Raw genomic sequence first — 22303 nt, 5'->3', positions numbered from 1 at the left:
AAGATGTTATCGAGTATTTTAAAAGGGTGTGGGCCTTAGTTCTATAGGTGGACGCCTTTTTGGGATATCGTTATAAAAGTGGACCAGGGTTGACTCTAGAATGCGTTTGTACAATACGGGTATCCAACGAAATGTGATAATGAGTATTTTAAAAGGGAGTGGGCCTTGGTTCTATAGGTGGACGCCTTTTCGGGATATCGCCATAAAGGTAGACCAGGGGTGACTCTATAATGTGTTTGTACGATATGGGTATCAATTAAAAGGTATTAATAATGGTTTTAAAAGGGAGTGGTGGTAGTTGTATATGTGAAGGCGTTTTCGAGATATCGACCAAAATGTGGAACAGGGTAACCCAGACCATCATCTATCGGGGACCGCTAATTTATTTATATATGTAATACCACGAACAGTATTCCAGCCAAGATTCCAAGGGCTTTTGATTCCGCCCTGCAGAACTTTTTCATTTCATTCCACTTAATATGTTAGGTGTCACACCCATTTTACAAAGTTTTTTTCTAAAGTTATATTTTGCGTCAATAACCCAATCTAATTACCATGTTTCATCCCTTTTTTCGTATTTGGTATATTATTATGGCATTTTTTTAATTTTTCGTAATTTTCGATATCGAAAAAGTGGGCGTGGTCATAGTCGGATTTCGGCTATACAGCAATACATAGTGAGTTCAGATAAGTACGTGAACTGAGTTTAGTAAAGATATATCGATTTTTGCTCAAGTTGTCGTGTTAACGGCCGAGCGGAAGGACAGACGGTCGACTGTGTATAAAAACTGGGCGTGGCTTCAACCGATTTCGCCCTTTTTCACAAAAATAAGTCATCGTCCCAGAATCTAAGCCCCTACAAATTTCACAAGGATTGGTAAATGTTTGTTCGACTTGTGGCATTAAAAGTATCCTAGACAAATTAAATGAAAAAGGGCGGAGCCACGCCCATTTTGAAATTTTCCTTAATTTTTGCATTTTGTTGCACCATATCATTACTGGAGTTGAATGTTGCCATAATTTATTTATATACTGAAAAGATATTGTTAAAATTTGACTTAAAAAAAAGATTTTTTTTTAAAGTGGGCGTGGTCGTTCTCCGATTTTGCTAATTTTTATTAAGCACACATATAGTAACAGGAGTAACGTTCCAGCCAAATTTCATCATGATATCTTCAACGACTGCCAAATTACAGCTTGCAAAATTTTAAATTACCTTCTTTCAAAAGTGGGCGGTGCTACGCCCATTGTCCAAGATTTTACAAATTTTCTATTCTGCGTCATAAATTCAACTCACCTACCAAGTTTTATCGCTTTATCTGTCTTTGGTAATGAATAATCGCACTTTTTCAATTTTTCGAAATTTTTGATATCGAATAAGTGGGCGTGGTTATAGTCCGATATCGTTCATTTTAAATAGCGATCTGAGATGAGTGCCCAGGAACCTACACACCAAATTTCATCAAGATGCCTCAAAATTTACTCAAGTTATCGTGTTAACGGACGGACGGACGGACATGGGTCAATCAAATTTTTTTTCGATACTGATGGTTTTGATGTATGGAAGTCTATATCTATCTCAGGCATGCTTAACCAACGAAACGATATCATTTCGTTACGATAATCAACGTTAATAAACGAAACGAAGTCATTTCGTTTCGTTTATTAACGTTAAGATCGTCAAATTAACGAAATGATTTCGTTTCGTTTTCTGCCATATCAAAACGAAATCAAATCGTTTATGTTGATTATTAATTTCAAACTATGCTGGCAAAGCTGATTGATGGCGGAGTCATTAAAGGTGAAAGCATTAGCCAAGCTGATTGCAACTTTTCTCATGAATTTTGACAGTACGAACATTTCTCAGAGTATTTTTGACATTACCACCAACGAATTACACAAACAAATTACATAGAGTTTGTGTGTGTATGTGCGCTCGTTGTTGCCACCTTACGGCTTCACCATTGCTATAGCATTGCCAGCACAATTCAAACATAAAGTATCACGTTTTTGTTAACGTTTTTAACGTTAACGAAAGCTTTTCGTTTCAGTTAAAAACGAGATACAATTTATTTTGATAATTTCTTTATCGATAATATTTCGAAGTGTTTCAACGGAAACGGTGGAAATTTTTTGATAAACGATTAGCTTAACGTTAAGGTGCATCCCTGATCTATCTCGATTCCATTATACCTGTACAACCAACCGTTATCCAGTCAAAGTTAATATGCTCTGTGAGCTCTGCTCAACTGAGTATAACAAGTAAAGGTGTCTGAGTTCGGGTGTAACCGAACATTATATACTCAGCGTGAGCTTCAATTGTACATTTCATTTCAGATAAATTGCTTTCCTACACAACCCGTGGCACCTCCCGTTTTAAAAAAAAATTCTCCCCATTTCCTCTACAATAAAACTTGATAAGTGAAATGTCATTGATTCAAAACTATTTCTTGCTAAGTTATAGCTTATTATTCTAATCTACGACGCTTTTAAACTTGTCTTATATCTAAGTTGCCGTGGTCTTTAACCGATGCCGTCCATATTTACAAGAAATATATTCTACTATAGGGAAAATTTGTGTACCCAATTTTATTACGATCCATTAATTTTACTTCGAGTTATGGCTCACGAGACATAGAAAATTGCTTAGTCCTAAATGGGGCGGTGCCACACCAATTTTAAAAACTTTTAGTGTTTTCGAATTGAATGTTATAATGAAATTTAGAAAGTAAAATTCTATTGATACAAAGCTCTTTTTCGCTAAGTTATAGCTTATTATTTTCGTTCACGACCCTTTTAAAAATTTTTTATATAAAAGTGGGCGTAGTCCTTAACCGATTTCGTTAATTTTTCTTCAGTAAAGGCAACCTCTCTGCCGCGGCCTCCGTGGTGTGATGGTAGCGTGCTCCACCTATCACACCGTATGCCCTGGGTTCAACTCCCGGGCAAAGCAACATCAAAATTTTGGAAATAAGATTTTTCAATTAGAAGAAAATTTTTCTAAGCGGTGTCGCCCCTCGGCAGTGTCTGGCAAGCGCTCCGATTGTATTTCTGCCATGAAAAGCTCTCAGTGAAAACTCATCTGCCTTGCAGATGCCGTTCGGAGTCGGCATAAAACATGTAAGTCCCGTCCGGCCAATATGTAGGGAAAAATCGAGAGGAGCACGACGCAAATTGGAAGAGAAGCTCGGCCTTAGATCTCTTCGGAGGTTATCGCGCCTTACATTTATTTTTTATTTAACCTCTCTGCCGAATTTTGTTACGATAGGTTTAACGATTTTTGATTTATGATTAATAATATTTGTAAAATTGATTTTATCACAAGAGGGCGGTGTCACGCCCATTTAAACATTTTTCAAATTTTTGTCAAGAGTCTTAGTGTCAGTCCACATGTCAAATTTCAACATTGTAGCTGTATTATTTACTAAATAATCAGGTTTTTTGTGCTTTCCAAAATGTTATATATGTATATAAAAAGTGGGTGTGGTTATCATCCGATTTCGCTCAATACCAATCTATTCTGGGTCCAGATAAGCTCGTGTACCAAATTTGGTGAAGATATTTCTTTACTCAAGTTATCGTGTTAACGGACAGACGGACGGACGAACATGGCTAAATCAAATTTTTTTTCGATACTGATGATTTTGATATATGGAAGTCTATATCTATCTCGATTCCTTTATACCTATACAACCAACCGCTATCCAATCAAAGTTAATATACTCTGTGTGCAAAGCATGCTGAGTATAATAAGAATAGTCGAGTTTTCTGAATAAGCACCCAATGTAAAAGCTGACGCCGAGGTGTGATGGTAACGTGCTAACCTACCACATCGAAGATCCTGGGTTAAGGGGGATAGTAAAATGCAGCTTCAAAATCTTTAAAAAAGTGATTTTTCTAGAAACAATTGGCAGTAATTTGGTGTTTCTGCCATGAAAGCTCCTGAGCTAAAATTCATCTGCTTGCAAATGCCTTTCAGAGTCGGCATAAGGCATGTAGGGACGGGGCCGACAGCTTTATAACAAATTTTAAATGTAGCACGACGCAAGCACGAAGTAAATAAACCTCGGCCTAGGTCTTCTTAGAGGCATGTCCCGCGTTGTTTTTCTTTATTTTTGTAACCACAAACACATAAAAGCAAGTTGATTTAGATATATAATCCCTAAATTATTTCTTAAAAAAATATATCGACTTTTGTTAAAGTATCAACTTGTTTGAATGTTTGTCTGGTAATTTTGAAGTTTGTTTATTTAATAAACAAAAACTGCATAACATATTTGGATAACTCATTATCTTTATATCATTTTTCTTGTTAACAGATATGAGATACGTTTGAAGCATCTAAATCTAAATTTAATCGACCATTTCATGGAAAACCGTTAAAATTTACCGATTTTCGAACTGGTCTCATTATCAATTTTAAATGCCTAAATATGTTTAATATATCACACCTCAACGTTCCAAGGGAGACAAATTTAAAATTAGTATCAACTTGAGAAAAAAAGCTATTTTGAAAAAATATAAAAAAAATGGTATAGAAACAAAAAGAGAGCTAAAGATTAAAAGTCAAACAATAAAGCACTTAATTTGTTTTTTTTTTGTCATTTTAATAAACCTTGATCCAAATAGTACCAGAGGTGAGTTTAGGATTTTTCAAATATTAATGAAATTTGACCAGGCACTGATAACAGTTTGCGTAATTTTTTTTACTAGAATATTAAACATTTTAAATTACTAGTATTTTTCAAAAAATATTATTTAAAATAAAAACTAAGTCTCAAAATTAACAGTTCTTTAGGAAAAAACTCACAGAATACAAAATTTTGAAGAAAACGTATGAAAATTACAAATTTGTGTGGCAACGGCAACACTGATTAAAGAAGTTTTCTTCAAGAAAAAGCTTTTAAAATCAACCGAGTTACACGTCCATGCAACCGATATAGTTGTAAATTTTCTCAAGATTTTAGCGTGAGTTTTGGCTGCGCACTGGTTTATCGATTTCGTGTCTGTAATGTGACCTAATGGAATCGTTTTTGACCCCATGGGTCAGCTTGCGGAAGTTTTTGATGTCAGTCCTTTTGACGTATAGGAAAACCAATCATAAGTTTGGCAAACACTCCGTCGCCTAAATCTACTCCAAGGTTAATCGCGCCAAGTATCCTTTTTTAATATTGTGTCCACGCTACAAATTGTATTCATATTCATAAGTTACTTCTTGGATTTCATCAGATCACATCAAAACTGTTCCGCTAATTATTAATGGTCAAAATATTTTCCATTATGTTCCATAATTGAATGTAAGTCGAAAATAGAGTGTGTGATAAAAACCCAATCTAAAATTTTATGTTCATTTATTTACGAAACTCGTTTCACAATTTCCATTTCTTTCACAGTTTCCCGTTGTTTCAAATGTTGTGGAATTTTAAATTGATGTTAGGTCAGTTGGCAAACGAAAATTGCTAACGTGTTGGCAAAATAAAGTTTTAATGGCATATTTTCTATAGCTTTGGGCAGTTTCCGTTTTCACTGCATAGTCAATTTATTCATATATTCATATTCATATTCATATTTATTGAGTCAATGGCAGAAACCTTACTGACTAGATTTACAAGTTTGCAAATTAACTTAAAACTAAGCAACTAAAATTAATTAATGCAAGGATGAGATAAATTTTCTCGATAGTAAGACTCAATCCGTAACTTAAACAAAGGCCTGGGCATTGCAAAGTCAAGATTTGGCATTCTGGAAATTTTATTAAACTCTTCGAGACCTCTTGTGAGAGGAGCAAAGCTAAGGTAATTGGTTCTCAGAACTTCACCGTAGAATATATTATGAGAGCGTAGAGATCTACTAGGAAATAGAAAATTTAACTGCTCCAACAGAGCTGAGCAATCAATAGTACCAGAGATAATATCGTAAATAAACATTAAATGTTGTACTGAGCGTCTGACATGCAGTGGCATAACATTTATAAGCATGCACCTGTTCATATAAGGTGGTAGGGGATTAACAAAATGAAGGGGTAGGAGGGTGAATCGAATGAATTTACGTTGAACCCTTTCAATTATAGCAGAGTATGTGCTGTAAATGGGATTCCATATGATAGAGGCGTACTCTAATTTAGATCGCACTAATGAATTATACAATATACTCCTAGTGTATGGGTCCTTAAAATCCTTCGCATAACGTCGTAAAAAAGCTAAATTAGCATACGCTTTTGGTATAAGATAGTTAACATGGTTAACGAAAGTGAACGAAGAGTCGAAAATGACACCAAGATCACGAAATTCTTTGACCGAGGCAAGATATGTATTGCCGATATACTATGTTGACGTAAGCGCACTTGTAGATCTAGAAAACGTGATATGCCAACATTTGCTACTGTTAAGTCTCAGATGATTATTAAAGGCCCACACATTAAGAGCATCCAAATCTCTCTGTAGGAGCAATGCATCAGATACAGTGGTGATACGCCTAAACAGTTTTAAATCATCAGCATAAAGTAAATAATTTGAATGCTTTAAATATAAGCCGACGTCATTAATGAAGATAACAAATAAGATTGGACCGAGAATACTACCTTGTGGCACCCCAGAGGTTACCAAGAACTCATACGACCTCATATTCTCGATTTCAACAAATAAAATTCGGTTTGTCAGGTATGACTTTAACCATGACAGAAAAGCTGAATGGAAACCAATGTACTCAAGTTTCTGAAGAAGTATCTTGTGGGACACTGTATCAAACGCCTTAGAGAAATCTGTATATATAGTATCAACTTGATACCCATCCTTAAAAGCAGAAACACAGTATTGCGAAAAAACAGCTAAGTTTGTCACTGTTGAACGACACGCAACAAACCCATGCTGACATGGATCGATTATTCCTTTGATAGCAAAAGCCAACTTCTCCTTTACTACTTTCTCAAACAGTTTTGAACAGGTTGATAGTTTAGAGATTGGCCTGTAGTTTGCTACCTCGCTCTTATTTCCAGACTTGAAGATTGGAGTAATAGAAGCCAATTTCCATCGATCAATGAAAACGCCAGTGAACAATGACACATTAAAGATATGGCACAACGGCACGCATAGCGAACTACTACATTTTTTTATTGCCACTTTGTAGTCATTTTTATACTCAGCTGAGCAGAACTCACAGATTATATTAATTTTGTTTGTATAAGGGTAATCCGTAACGGCATAAACTAATCGAGATAGATATAGACTTCTATATATCAAAAAGATTTGGGCGAAAAAAGAAATTCATTTAGCCATGTCCGTTAGTCCGTCCGTCTGCCCGTTAACACGATAACTTGAGTAAATTTTGAAGTATCTTGATGAAATTTGGTATGTAGATTCCTGAGCACTCATCTCAGATCGTTATTTAAAATGACCGAAATTAGACTATTAACACGCCCACTTTTTCGATATCGAAAATTTCGAAAAACTGAAAAAGTGCGATAATTCATTACCAAAGAGGGATAAAGCAATGAAATTTGGTAGGTGGGTTGACCTTATGACGCAGAATAGAAGGTTAGTAAAATTTTGGACAATAGGCGTGGCGGTAATTTAAAAGTTGTGCAAGCTGTAATTGGACAGTCGTCACTATATGTGTGTGGTAAATAAAAATTTGCAAAATCAGATGACGAACACGACCACTTTAAAAAAAATGTTTAAGTAAAATTTTAACATAAAATTTAATATCTTTACAGTATATAAGTAAATTATGTCAACATTCGACTCTAGTAGTGATATGGTGCAACAAAATACAAAGATAAAAGAAAATTTCAAAATGGGCGTAACTCCGCCCTTTTTCATTTAATTTGTCTAGAATACTTTTAATGCCATAATTCGAACAAAAGTTTACCAATCCGTGTGAAATTTGGTAGGGGCATAGCTTTTATGGCGATAACTGTTTTTTGTGAAAATGGGCGAAATCGGTTGAAGCAACGCCCAGTTTTTATACACAGTCGGCCGTCTGTCCTTTCGCTCGGCCGTTAACACGATAAATTGAGCAAAAATCGATATACCTTTACTAAACTTAGTTCACGTAATTACACTGGTTTACAGCCAAAATGCAACAGAGACGCCATTATGAAATTCCTATGTAAAATCACCCCCTGATTTCGAAAATCAAGGTTATTTTTAATTCTATGGTAACGTTTTTGAGATATTTACGAATAACGGTTTTTCCAAAAAAAAAATAAGCTTTCGTTGAACAAAATCTATTTTTTTTGTAAAAAAACAGAGCTTAGAGAGAAAAAAACAAATCTGCAAAAAAATAAAAAGGTTTCGAGATCCTTCCTCGAAAAATACACATTTTTTTATATTTTTACAGAAAAAAATGGTAAAAATCCGTAATGATTTTTCGTACTCTTTGTTGAAATACTTGCTTAAACCATCTACTTGTTTCAGACAACTTAGAAAGCAACGTAGATCTTTTCTTGTTACAAATTATATTAGACATAGTATTCAAATATATTTTCAGTATTAATAAAACTTTTGATTCGAGAACATTCATTCGTGTTAACTTCAATAGGTTATGGGCCCAGAGGCACCATTTATTCAAGCTTAACAGAGATAAGTTTTTGCATAATGACATCGTTTTATTCAATAGATAAGCTTGATGGGTCAAGCTATGAAACATGGTCAGTACAAATGCGAAGCGTACTGATTCATGGTGGTCTATGGAAAGCGGTGAGTTGCAGATAACCATCAAACAAGGATGAGCTTGCAATCTGGACTGTGAATGATGAGAAAGCATTGGCTACCATTCTTTTGGGCGTGAAGTCGAATCAACTGAACTACGTTAAGAACTGTAAGACGGCTGCAGAAGCATGATTGAAACTGGAAGAGGTACACAAGCCACAAGGTCCTGTGCAAAAAGTGAGCTTGTACAAACAGTTATTAAACAAACGTATGCGTGAGGACGAGAATATTGCGGAGTATCTCAATTCCTTTACTGAGATTTCAGATAAGCTGGCAGAGATAGGTATAGTTATTCAAGAAGAGTTACTAAGCATTATTCTTCTTTCAAGTTTACCCAAGTCATTTGATAACTTCTTTGTCGCAATTGAGACGCGTGACAGTTTGCCGTCTCTAAGGGCTTTGCACGTGAAGATTTTGGAGGAAGGTGAGAGGCGAAAGAACAACGAATCGGTGGATGAAAGTAGTCAGCAGGCCTTCGTAGTGCGGGGAAATTCCAAAAAACAGAAGAAGAATTTTAAAAGAAAATGCTTCACATGCGGCAAGAAAGGACATTTCGCTAACAAATGTAAAGAGAAGCAGAAAAGCGAGGAATCTGCAATGAGTGCTATAGGGACAACTACGGTACCTGGCACATTTGATGCATCGTGTTGGTATCTAGATAGCCGTGCTACATCGCATATGTGCAACAACCGGAAAATGTTTGTAAAATATGGCGAATCGAAAGAAAATATTTGGTTAGCAGCGAACTCCTCTATAAATGCTTTAGGAAAAGGTGATGTATTGTTTTGTACGAAAGAAAGAACCATTCGATTACGCAATGTGTTATACTCACCAGAGTTGAAGGGAAATTTTATATCTATTAGTAAAGCCGTTGAAAATGGTATGACGGTGAATTTCGGGCAACAACATGGTCTGATAAAAAACAAAGAGGGTGACGTTATTTTGAAAGCAAAAAGAAAGTGTAATTTGTATGTTGTCGAATTACGGCAGCAAAGTTTGTTAGCAGTGACCAATGAATTCTGGCACAATAGATTTGGCCACTTAAATTTTCAGAGTCTACGCGATTTAGATCGTCAAGGTATGGTAAATTGTTTCAAGTATGATACTAAAGTTGAAAAGAGATGCTGTAATGCGTGTATGTTAGGAAAAATACACGTTCTACCATTTCCTCAGGCATCAGAGCACAGCTCGGAAAATGTGTTAGATCTTATACACTCTGACATATGTGGTCCTGTTAATCTGAAATCAGTTGGAGGATCCCGATATTTTTTGACATTAATAGATGACAAATCTAGATTCACCTGTGTTTACTTCCTAAAAGCGAAAAGCGAAGTATTTGAGAAATTTAAAATGTACAAGACATACGTAGAACGGCAAATGAATCGCAAAATCAAAGCATTTAGAAGCGATGATGGTAAGGAATACGTTAATAACGAGTTTGACATTTTTCTAAGGCAGCATGGCATACGACATGAGTTGACGGTCCCATATACTCCACAACAGAATGGGGTGGCTGAGCGAGCAAACCGAACTCTAGTGGAGATGGCACGGTGCATGCTGTTACATGCAAAAGTGAAACAAAGCTTGTGGGCGGAGGCAGTATCAACGGCGTCATACATAAGAAACAGATGTCCTACAAAAATCCTAACAGGCCAAACTCCTTATGAAATGTGGTTCAAGGGAAAACCAAAAGTTAGTCATATGAAAACGTTTGGAGCTGTTGCAGTTGCACTTGACAAGACCCAGCGAGAAAAGTTCGCAGCAAAAGGTAAACAGCTAATTATGGTTGGATATTCTTTAGAATGCAAGGCGTATCGCTTGTACGATGAAGAGTTAAATAAAATTGTTGTTAATAGGGATGTACTCTTTGATGAAAATTGTGCTAATAAGGACACAAAATGTAGTGATTTAGTTAAAGAGGACGAAAATGCCGATGTGCTAAAAATATTTATTCAGGAAGAAGGGATTCAAAATACTTTTACGCCACCAACAAGCAATGAAGAGTTGGAAACAGACAGTTCGACGTATGATAGCGCTGATGGAGATGATGCATGTGGGACAAGTGACAATCAGGAGGAGATAATAGAAAGTGAAAACAAAAATGGTAGAGGTAGACCTAAGTTATTACGAACTGGCAAGCCTGGTCGTCCGAGAAAGCAATATAATGCAATAAATGTTATTGCCAATGAAGATATTCCTACAAGTGTCAAGGAAGCTTTATCAAGTTCTAAATGTAGCGAATGGAAGAATGCAATGGAAGCAGAATTTGCAGCACTAAAAAAGAACAGAACGTGGGCATATGTCGATCTTCCTCCCGGTAAGAAGGCTATAAAGAGTAAGTGGGTATTTGCTTTAAAGCGGAACAAAAGCGGAGAAATTGAACGGTATAAAGCACGACTCGTGGCTAAGGGATGTGAACAACGTTTAGGCATCGACTATCAAGAAACTTTTTCGCCAGTGGTTCGGTATGCGACTATACGTATGCTTTTAGCTATAGCAGTGGAAGAGGAAATGCATCTTCACCACCTGGATGTGAGCAGAGCTTATTTAAATGGTGATTTGCAGGATGAAATTTTCATGCAACAGCCCGAGTGTTTCATAGATCCGAAGAGACCAAGAAAAGTTTTCAAATTACGCAAGGCCATTTATGGTTTGAAACAATCTGGCAGGCATTGGAACTTCAAACTTGATGAGGTTCTTAAGCGAATTGGCTTTATAGCATGCGATTATGAACCATGTTTGTATAAGATGAATTCGGGTGATGAATTAATTCTTATAGCAGTGTACGTTGACGATATGATTATTGCCAGCAAGAATATTTTTGAGGTAACTAGGGTAAAAGGACTCATATCTGATAGTTTCGACCTGGTTGATAAAGGTGTACTGCAGCATTTCCTAGGCATGGAAATCGAACGTGATGGCGAAGTTGGTTCCATTACTGTTAGTCAAAAGCAATATATACGTGATTTACTTATAAAATATGGTATGGAGGAAGGCAAGAGCGTGTCAGTTCCTTTGGAAAAGGGTTACCAGGTGGCGTGTACCAAAGATTGTGTCAAAGCAGATGTGACGCAATATCAATCACTGATTGGGGCGCTTATGTATTTGGGTATTACTACAAGACCTGATATCCTGCACACGGTTTCAAAGCTCTCGCAAAGAAATGTTGATCCTCATGTAGAGCACATGACATCGGCGAAACATATCTTAAGGTACTTGCAAGGTAGTATTAATTTTAAACTTACATATCGTGCAGGTAACAAGCGTGTAGAAGGATACGTAGATGCCGATTGGGGAAGCGATTCATATGATCGCAGGTCGTATACAGGTTTCGTGTTCCTGTATGGTAACTGTACTATATCATGGGAGTCGAAAAAGTTGCTTTAAGCAGTACCGAGGCAGAATAAATTGCCGCATCAAATGCAGCTAAGGAAGCAATATATTTGCAGAGATTGCTGACAGAACTTGGTTTTTGGGAAAATGATCCGATTTTATTACATATTGACAATCAGTCTGCAGAGAAATTAGCATCCAATCCAGTATACCACAATCGCACAAAACATATAGATGTTCGATATCATCATATAAGACAATTGGTTCATGACAAGAAGATTGTATTATCATATTGCCCTACGGATGAGATGACGGCAGATATTTTAACAAAGAACTTGGCAAACCCCAAGCATATGCAGTTTACAAAGAAAATGAATTTATTATGAACCAACGCTTTAGTCGTAGAAAAGGAGTATCAACGTTGAGTAGGAGTGTTGAAATACTTGCTTAAACCATCTACTTGTTTCAGACAACTTAGAAAGCAACGTAGATCTTTTCTTGTTACAAATTATATTAGACAGTATTAATAAAACTTTTGATTCGAGAACATTCATTCGTGTTAACTTCAATACTCTTTGTATCTGTAGGGCCTAGCAAAAAGTGTTGTATGCACAGTTTATAGCAAATTTTATTGCCTTTTAAAAGCTACAAACTGTTTTGGAATTGCTGAGATATATAAGATTAAGTGGACCCAATTTTTTTTTTTTTTTTTTTGGAAAAAACTGTTATTCGTAAATATCTCAAAAACGTTACCATAGAATTAAAAATAACTTTGATTTTCGAAATCAGAGTGTGATTTTACATAGGAATTTCATAATGGCGTCTCTAGTGCAGAAAAAAAAATTGGAATTTGTGATCCAGTGTTATCTGAACTCACTTTATCTTGGTTTCAAAAATGGCCGAAATCCGACTATGACCACACCTACTATTTCGATATCGAAAATTACAAAAAATGAAAAAAAAACAATGCCATAATTCTATACCAAATATGAAAAAAGGGATGAAACATGGTGATTGGATTGGTTTATTGACGCAAAATATAACTTTCGAAAAAACTTTGTAAAATGGGTGTGACACCTACCATATTAAGTAGAAGAAAATGAAAAAGTTCTGCAGGGCGAAATCAAAAGCCCTTGGAATCTTTGCAGGAATACTGTTCGTGGTATTACATATATAAATAAAATAGCGGTACCCCACAGATAATGTTGTGGGTCACCCTGGTCCACATTTTGGTTGATATCTCGAAAATTCCTTCACATATACAACTAAGGCCCAGTCCCTTTTAAAATACTCATTAACACCTTTCATTTGTCACCCATATAGTACAAACACATTATAGAGTCACCCCTGGTTCACCTTTATGGCGATATCTGGAAAACGCGTCCACCTATAGAACTATGGCACACTCCCTTTCAAAATACTCTTTAATACCTTCCATTTGATACACATGTCATACAAACACATTCCAGGGGTATCCTAATTTTCCTACATGGTGATTTTCCCTTATTTTGTCTCCAAAGCTCTCAGGTGAGTATGTAATGTTCGGTTACACCCAAACTTAGCCTTCCTTACTTGATTGATCTACGATGCCATTGGATTTACGACTCACATATTTAACATCTGCACGCTGTCGTTCTATTTAGTAAAATGATGCTTATTTTTTAACTTTTAGACTTTGTTTTCTATTTGTACCTTTTTTGGTTAAAAAATTAAACCAAAAAAAATTATTTTTACTTTCAACATTTTTTTAATTAAGAGCTAAAACCACATTTTCACCGAACTCAAACTTTGTGTTTGTCAACGGTTTAACGCAAAATATCTTTGACAGAAATTCATTTTTTTTTTCTATTTACTGATACAAAGGATAAAAAGCGTCTTTCCCTCCATTTTTGTAAGACATGATTTAGTAGTCCCACGAAATAGAAAAACATGGAGTTTGGGTTTGTATATATATATGTAGTTATGTATTGAAAACATACCGAAAATTTAATTTAATTTTCAAATCTTATTGCCCAAATCACATTTTTTTATTTAAAACTTTTGATTTGATTGACTAATGTTAAATACATTAAACATTGCAAAGAATGTCATCTGTAGAGTTAGGTACTTTTTGATATGTGTCGACTCATATATTAAAACAGAGAAAATATACTACTTTCACAATATTTCTGTTGTCTGTTGAAAATACTTAGAAATAAAGTTAAGACTCTGCCATCATTTTATTTCATGCAAGTTACTTATTCGATATGGCATTTCGGAAGAAATAGTCGCCGAAGATATCGACGTTGTTCCGAGTTCTAATCAGTTTTCTGGAAGAACTGTTCCTCGAAAGCATACGACATTTGGAAACTATTTGGATACGAATAAAAAGTACTAAAACGCTAAGACGAAAAGTATCGAGGAAGAAAGTATATCTGTATCACGAAAGTTATACGCAGAACTGGATAGAAATATATGAAGCAATTTAAGTGGCAAAGAGAGATACCTTCGCCAATGTCTTGTCAAAGCTGGGTTAACAGGAAGCGCCTCTAGGAAGTCAATGAATTCGTATCCCATAAATGAAAGTGCAAAAGTATGTTTCTGCAAATACATAGACTAGAGAAAAATTGTGGGTTTTGCTTAACATTTTAAATATTTGCAAAAAATCTCTGTTTGGACCATTCGCCATATAAAGTATTGAAACAAAGGAAAATTCAAAACGTTACAGTTAACCACCGCCTAAATATCTGCTTAGAGGCCAAAATTCTGGTAAATTATTTATGAAATGAGTTTATATCGCCGTAGTAACTGCAAAACGTATCGAATTAGTTACTTCCTGGTGATAGACGAAACAATTATCTAATAATTCCTGGCAGGGAAACTTTGAAAATATATGTAATGTTTTTCAATCGACTGCAGAAATAAACTACCGATTTGATAACGTGGGCGAATCGATCTCCTCGGTATATTAAAAATTTGTTTGAGTGTGAACGCATTGAATGTAAATCAGAATCAGCGGGCTCAATGAGGTTACGTTAGGTTGAACTGACTGGTCCGTTAGGACCCCAAATAGACTATATGCGTCCATTGTGTTTGTTTAACGGCCAAACTGAGAAATAATATATAAAACCAGGACCTATCTTATAAAATAACTCCGTCCTTTTGATAAAGCTTTCTAGAACCTATGCCACTAACTGTTCTATATCTGATTTAAATACAGGAAAAATTCAAAAACAGGATGTATATATTTCTCTAAATTTAAACTAAAAGGACATATAGCAGCAGTATGTCCTTTACTAATATATCGATTTGACTCTTAAATTATCTTTTAATTTACAATAATATTATTTTCTGAAAGGATAATATAATTTATTTACTTACATAGCAATCAGCTGTTTCGGCATTTTGTATAGTATTATCTTGAAAAAATCGTCAAATCACCAAATATCACTTACGTCTTCAACAATAAAACTAACAATGTGATATTAAAAATTTTCACACCTTTTATACTTGCACTCTATGCCGATTGTTTCAGCAAAAATTCCACACACACACAAAACAAATTATACCATTCCAAATAAAATAAGTAAGGAAGGCTAAGTTCGCGTGTAACCGAACGTTATATACTCAGCTGAGAGGTATGGAGACAAAATAAGAGAAAATCACCATTTAGGAAAATGAACCTACGATAACACTGGAATGTGTTTGTATGGCATAGGTATTAAATGAAAGGTGTTAATGAGTATTTTAATAGGGAGTGGGCCTTAGTTCTATAGGTGGACGCCTTTTCGAGATATCGTCATAAAGGTGGACCAGGGGTGACCCTAGAATGTGTTTGTACGATATGGGTAACAAATGAAAGGTATTAATGAGGGGTTTAAAAGGGAGTGAAGGCGTTTTCGAGATATCGACCAAAATGTGGACCAGGGTGAACCAGAACATCGTCTGTCGGGTACCTCTAATTTATTTATATATGCAATACCACGAACAGTATTCCTGTCATGATTCCAAGCGCTTTTGATTTCGCCCTGTAGAACTTTTACAATTTCCTCTAATTAATTTGGTACGTGTCACACCCATTTTACAAAGTTTTTGCAAAAGTTATATTTTGCGTCAATAAACCAATCCAAGCACCATGTTTCATCCCTTTTTTCATATTTGGAATAGAATTATGGCATTTTTCATTTTTTGTAATTTTCGATATCGAAAAAGTGGGTGTGGTCATGGTCGGATTTCGGCAATTTTTTAAACCAAGATAAGGTGAGTTCAGATAATTATGTGAACTAAGTTTAGTAAAGATATATCGATTTTTGCTCAATTTATCGTGTTAACGGCCGAGCGAAAGAACAGACGTTCGACTGTGTATAAAAACTGGGCGTGGCTTCAACCGAATTCGCCCAATTTCACAGAAAAAGTTATCGTCATAGAAGCTATGCCCCTACCAAATTTCACAAGTATCGGTCAATTTTTGTTCGACTTATCACATTAAAAGTATTCTAGACAAATTAAATGAAAAAGGGCAGAGCCACGCCCATTTTTAAATTTTCTTTAATTTTTGTATTTTGTTGCACCATAGCATTACTGCAGTTGAATGTTGACATAATTTACTTTTATACTGTGAAGATATTAAATTTTTTGTTAAAATTTGACTTAAAATTTTTTTTAAAGTGGGCGTGTTCGTCATCCAATTTTGCAAAATTTTATTAGGCGCACATATAGTAACAGGAGTAACGTTCCTACCAAACTTCATCATGATATCTTCAAGTACTGCCAAATTACAGCTTGAAAGACTTTTAAATTACCTTATTTTAAAAGTGGGCGGTGCCACACCCATTGTACAAAATTTTACTAGTTTTGTACTCTGCGTCATTAGGTCAACCCACCTACCAAGTTTCATCGCTTTATCCATCTTTGGTAATGAATTATCGCACTTTTTCAGTTTTTCGAAATTTTGGATATCGAAAAAGTGGGCGTGGTTATAGTCCGATGTCGTTCACTTTAAATAGCGATCTGAGATGGGTGCCCAGGAACCTACGTACCAAATTTCATTAAGATACATCAAAATTTACTCAAATTATCGTGTTCACGGACAGACAGACGGACGGACATTGCTAAATGAATTTCTTTTTTTTTTTTGCCCAGATCATAGATATATAGAAGTCTATATCTATCTCGATTAGTTTATGCCGTTACGGGGTACCGTTATGCGAAGAAAGTTAATATACTCTATGAGCTCTGTTCAGCTGAGTATAAAAACAAAAATAGTAAGTAGCCTAAGTTCGGCTAACATTGTACATACCCTACAGAAAAAATGAGAGACAATCACGCAAAGCGATAGTTTCGCAATAGGTTTAGGTTCGCCACTTTTTTCTAAGATACATATACAAATTTCCTACAATTTTCTACTTACTCGCGTCTCTGTTACGTGCATTTCCTAACACAGTGTAAAAAAAAGTAAACTGTTTGGCCAATTTTCGTGTATTCACAAAAGATGTTTTGTTCTACAAAATTTTCCAACTTTCGATTCAACCCTTGGTTAGTCACCCTGTGTTGGTGAAAACATAAATGTCAAATGAATCTATCTGATAGGTGGCTATCCTCCAGATAAAATCTAACTTAACTGGAGATGGTAAAAAGGCTCTTAATAACTACCTCCGAACTGGTGCTAATCGGATGCATATCGGGAGAGTGGGTAGCCGCACTTGTATCAACAACGTTTAAGTCTGAAGAATATGGATTTAAATTAATTAATAAAAGTTTGCGACTATTTCAGAACTACCTAAGACTGAACCAATTGGGAACGCTTTAAAAAATCTACACTGAACTTGCCCTTTGTACGCGTCGTTAGCTAATTCAATCGCAGGTGGTTTTGAATTAGCCGCAGCGTTTGATTAATTTATTAAAATATGTATATAGACTTAGCTCGAACCTAAGCGCTGTTGGTACAAGTGTGACTACTAAATGTCCCGCTCTTCATCCAATTTGTACCCGTTCAGCACCGTTAATTTTTTCTGCTGGGTATTCATTTTTGTTCTATTGATTTTTATGATTCAATAACACACCATACTACTTTGGTTTTCTTTAAAGTGCTTTAAAAACGCTATTATAAGCTTCAAAAATAAATTATTTACCTTTAAGAGACAAGTATTCTTTAATTTATCTTATTTGTACACTTGTTTGCATGTATATTGAAAATGAGCCAAGCAAGCAGAACATAAAAATTTCTAAAAGTGGAAAAATCAATGCTCATCTCTTTTATCTATAAATACAAGAAGACGCGGCAGACGTTGTTCTGCCCTAACTTCGGTCTATCTACATAAGTTTTAAGAAGATTTTATCTTCTACTCTCCCACCCCCTTTCCTTGTCGTTTTATTCACTCCTCCCTATGCCTTTCTCTTTCTATGCATCTCTTTCTGCCTCTCCATCTTTTCCGATCTATCTTCGTCTAACTCCATCTCTTTCTCAGTCTCTTTCTCCGTCACTCTTCCTAGTTCTTATCCTTATCCATCCCTTATTCCCAGTCCCAGTTCCAATTAAGTCCCAGCCCCAGTCAAAGCCAAAGTCCCAGTCCCAGTCCCTCTCCTGGACTCAGTCGGTCCATGGTCCGATTCCCGGAAAAAAAGTCTCGTAAATACTAATTCAAAGGGCTGCCTTAATACCTAATTTCAGGCAATTCGAACGGTGAATAGAATTTGTTCGAATAGATCGTTCCCGGGTCCCCTTTACGGGAAGAGAAAGGTTTGCCATGAAGCAACCCTGCAAATTTGATCAAAATCGGCGAGTAATTTCGGATAGATTAAATTTTTTTTATTTTTCCTTTATTTCAGTCTATGGCATTTAAAGCCCTTACAGACTAGATAACAATAGCTGTATTTCTTTGCTAGCTATTACAATTAAAACACTAGCTAGCTTACCGAATTGCATGGAAAGCAACAATAAAAAGTTATTGAGTTGAGTTGGCTAAGAGGTTTCTGTTGAAACATCGAGTGGAAGCCCAAACGGGCCAATTTAGAAATCAGGATTGAAAGACTAACGTTATCAAATGCTTTTGAGAAATTGGTGTACACAGTATCAACTTGACAAGGGTCATTAGAAGAAGAGAGATAAAAATTAGAGAAGATAGATAAGTTTGTTACAGTGGGCCTACCGGCCATAAAACTATGCTGATTTTCAATGATTAGAGGTTTAACAGAAAAGTACATTTTTTGTTTCACTTGTTTTTGTACTCGAATAGATTTGAAACAGATGATTATTTGCAATGGGCCTATAATTTGCGACATTGTTCTTGTTACCACACTTGAAAAGCGGGCTGATGAAGATTATCTTCCACGCATCAATAAATTCGCCACACTCTAAAGATTTAGTGAAAACTAAAAGGAGGGGGAATCCCAGAGCCAAACAATTTTTTAAAAGATAAGACGATAAGCCGTAAATATCAGTATGGGTAGATGGTTTTCTTTAATGTCATAGTTACCATAGAGCCTCTTGCCTAACGCTTCGAATATTTTGGAATAACGCAGGTATTTTTCTTTATACGCCATTAGCTTAGTGGCCTTGAACTTTTTGAAAAACCTATTACTCTGATTTTTAAGCCTCTTTAGTTTTCTAGTATACCATGGTATTCTGTAACAACGCTTAATTTTCTGAGGTATATTGTTTATGCAGATTTGATTTACAACGTTTTTAAATAAACTGAAGCAACGAGCACGATCATATATCCGAAAAAGAGCTTCCCAATCAACGGAAGAAACTGCCTGAAATATACAGTCATAATTTCCACGTTTAAATCAAAAACTAGCATCGTCATTTAGAGTTCCAATACTTTCGAAGTTATAGAATTCTACTTCGAGGATAAGCGGATTGTGGTGTAAACCAGAGCACGACAACGGTTCCAGGCATTCAGTTAACGTACAGTTAAAATTATCATTAAGAAAGACAAGATCAAGAATTCTCGAGAGTTGATTGGTGAAGCTGTTGATCTGGGAAAGACTAACACTTTAGAGACTGTCAATAAGGTAAATCTCAGAAGTGGTGTTTACATTGTTCGGAACCAATGTGTAGTTATTGTCGACGTAGAACCATTCAATATTAGGTAAATTAAAGTCACCTAATATGCAAAAGTTACCACTATGACAAGAACGAACTAAATCGAACTGAGACACACAGTTGGTCCAAAAGCAAGTCTTGATCATTCAGCTCCACAAGAGACGAGTTGATGTGCCGGCGTATGGCAATTAAAACTCCACCGCCTCTAGGGAGGCCAGTTTTGGAAAACCCGCGATCCTTGCGATAGACAATATATAGGTTAGAGTCAAAAAACTCAACATCAAGGAACTCAGGACTTAGCCAGGTTTCGATAAGAATGAACACGTCATAGTTTGCATGCGAACTCATATTGTACATTAAGTTAGACATAGTTCGCATTCCGGAGACATTTTGATAGTAGATACCCAATTGCTTTTGGGTGCCATTTATGGACATATTATCAACTCCCCGACTTTTCGAACAGAACGGTAGACAGCTATCAAGGTATCTGTTGCTCTCACAGCACAGGTCTCCTAGTTTTTTGACGTATTGGCATGCTTTTCGGAGTATACATGAACCACAGAATGAGTCGGCCAGAAGGAAGTATCCAGTACCTTATCAAAATATTTATCAGGAACCGATATTTTGAAGGAAGATATGTCTCTCGCATATTTAAAAGTAAACTTGAAGACATTGCTGCCACTAGTTTCAACACCAAGCTTAATGCAGATATATGTAATTAGAAATAAATAGATTAAATCTCCTTAGTGCACAAACATTACAAAAAAATAGAACTTTTGTTTAAGAATTTTAACGATATGTTCAAAATTTTTAACGAAATAGTGTTTTTCAAATAATGATGAACTTTTAAACATTTATGTTGCGTTAACGTCATAGTCAAAATAAAATAGATTTTAAATTTAGTTGCAGCTTTTTGACATAATTTTCTATGAGCTATCTGTCAAAAAGCTGAAACTAAATTTAAAACTTATTTTATTTTGACTATGATTATGCCCCAATTTTTTTTTGTTTTCAAAGTCAATACTTTATTTGCAATATTACTTTTATGACATAGACAGTAGCAAACACGAAAACAGAAGTGTAAATTTTTATGAAATTTCGTCAATTAAATTCCTTATTCCTTTTTATTTTCAACAAGTTAAGAAAATACTTCGATAAAGTTTTTAACTGAAACTACGCAAACCATGACACAAATTGCCACCCCGATGAAAGGAACAAGTGAACATTGTGAATCAAACTAAGTGTGATATCTTCTGCATAGACGCCAAGATTCTAAAGTGATTGGATCACCCGATTTGTAATTGACTATCGCTGTCTCAATCTGTATCTCTTTATATCACCCGCTGAAGATAGCCGGCCCTCTGCGCCGCCATATTGAACACGCTGTCAAAACGCTAAAAAGTAGCCATATTGAACATCCTGTCAGGCAGTTGAGAGATAAGATATAACACATAGTTTGATTCACAATGCAAGTGAAGACCCATTCCTTGATGCGCCCGATTTTGTCGGCAGGCAACGAAACGAGAGAGAAACTGTCCAGCTTTATTTGTCGCGAAAAATCGTGTCAATGGTTAAGTACGTAAGTAAGTACACTGTTACAAAGAATAACGAAAATTTAAATAAACTTTGTTCGGTTCGATTTAATCGATTAAATCGATTTTTTTCTAGAATCGAATAGAAAAAATCGATTCTTAAAAAATCGAATCGAATCCAGCTCTATCAGCAACGAAACAATGCAAGATTGCGGGTAACACATACGAATGTGCGTTATCAGCGAAGGTTCTATAAAAAAAAAACGAGAATGCAGTTTCTTATGGGTGCCATTGAAAGATCTATTTGGGTATATATTATTGAGTTGTGTAACATCTAAATAGGGCTGTGAAGGGATGGGAATTCCCGAGGCTCGATTCCTTAGTATCTTGGGCTTACATTTGTTTAGTTAATATTCCTAATTCATTCGTACAGTTAAGGATTTAGTTATAAACATGAAAGGGATCAGTCGAAGTATACAAAAAAATAGAAGAATGTTCCGAAACCTTTTCAACTTTATTCACTGACCTTAAAACTTTTTTTTGTCATGGGTTCGTTGGGCAATATTTTGTTATTTTTAAGATATTATTTTCAAAGTTTTAGCCATTTGTTTATACAAAGCAAACAAAGCACATTAATTGTCGTTTGAATTGGGGTTTTATATTAATCACCTATTTACTTAAAAAAAAAAACAAAAGTACATTTT

At 35.5% G+C, this 22303-nt stretch overlaps 1 protein-coding gene across 1 annotated transcript in view; it reads right to left on the bottom strand.

Moving 5' to 3' along the window:
- The window catches only part of LOC137240955 (uncharacterized), a 28181-nt gene extending 12665 nt beyond the window's left edge, over positions 1-15516 (bottom strand). Inside the window, exon 1 of the mRNA XM_067767987.1 lies at positions 15402-15516. Within this exon, the coding sequence (XP_067624088.1) occupies positions 15402-15424 (23 nt within the window). The 5' untranslated portion in view covers positions 15425-15516. The remainder of the gene's footprint in view (positions 1-15401) is intronic.
- Between the last annotated feature and the right edge of the window lie 6787 nt (positions 15517-22303).

The sequence above is a fragment of the Eurosta solidaginis genome, chromosome 2 (genome assembly GCF_040869045.1).
Source record: "Eurosta solidaginis isolate ZX-2024a chromosome 2, ASM4086904v1, whole genome shotgun sequence".
Lineage (NCBI taxonomy): Eukaryota > Metazoa > Arthropoda > Insecta > Diptera > Tephritidae > Eurosta > Eurosta solidaginis.
This window is presented reverse-complemented; position numbering and strand designations above follow the sequence as displayed.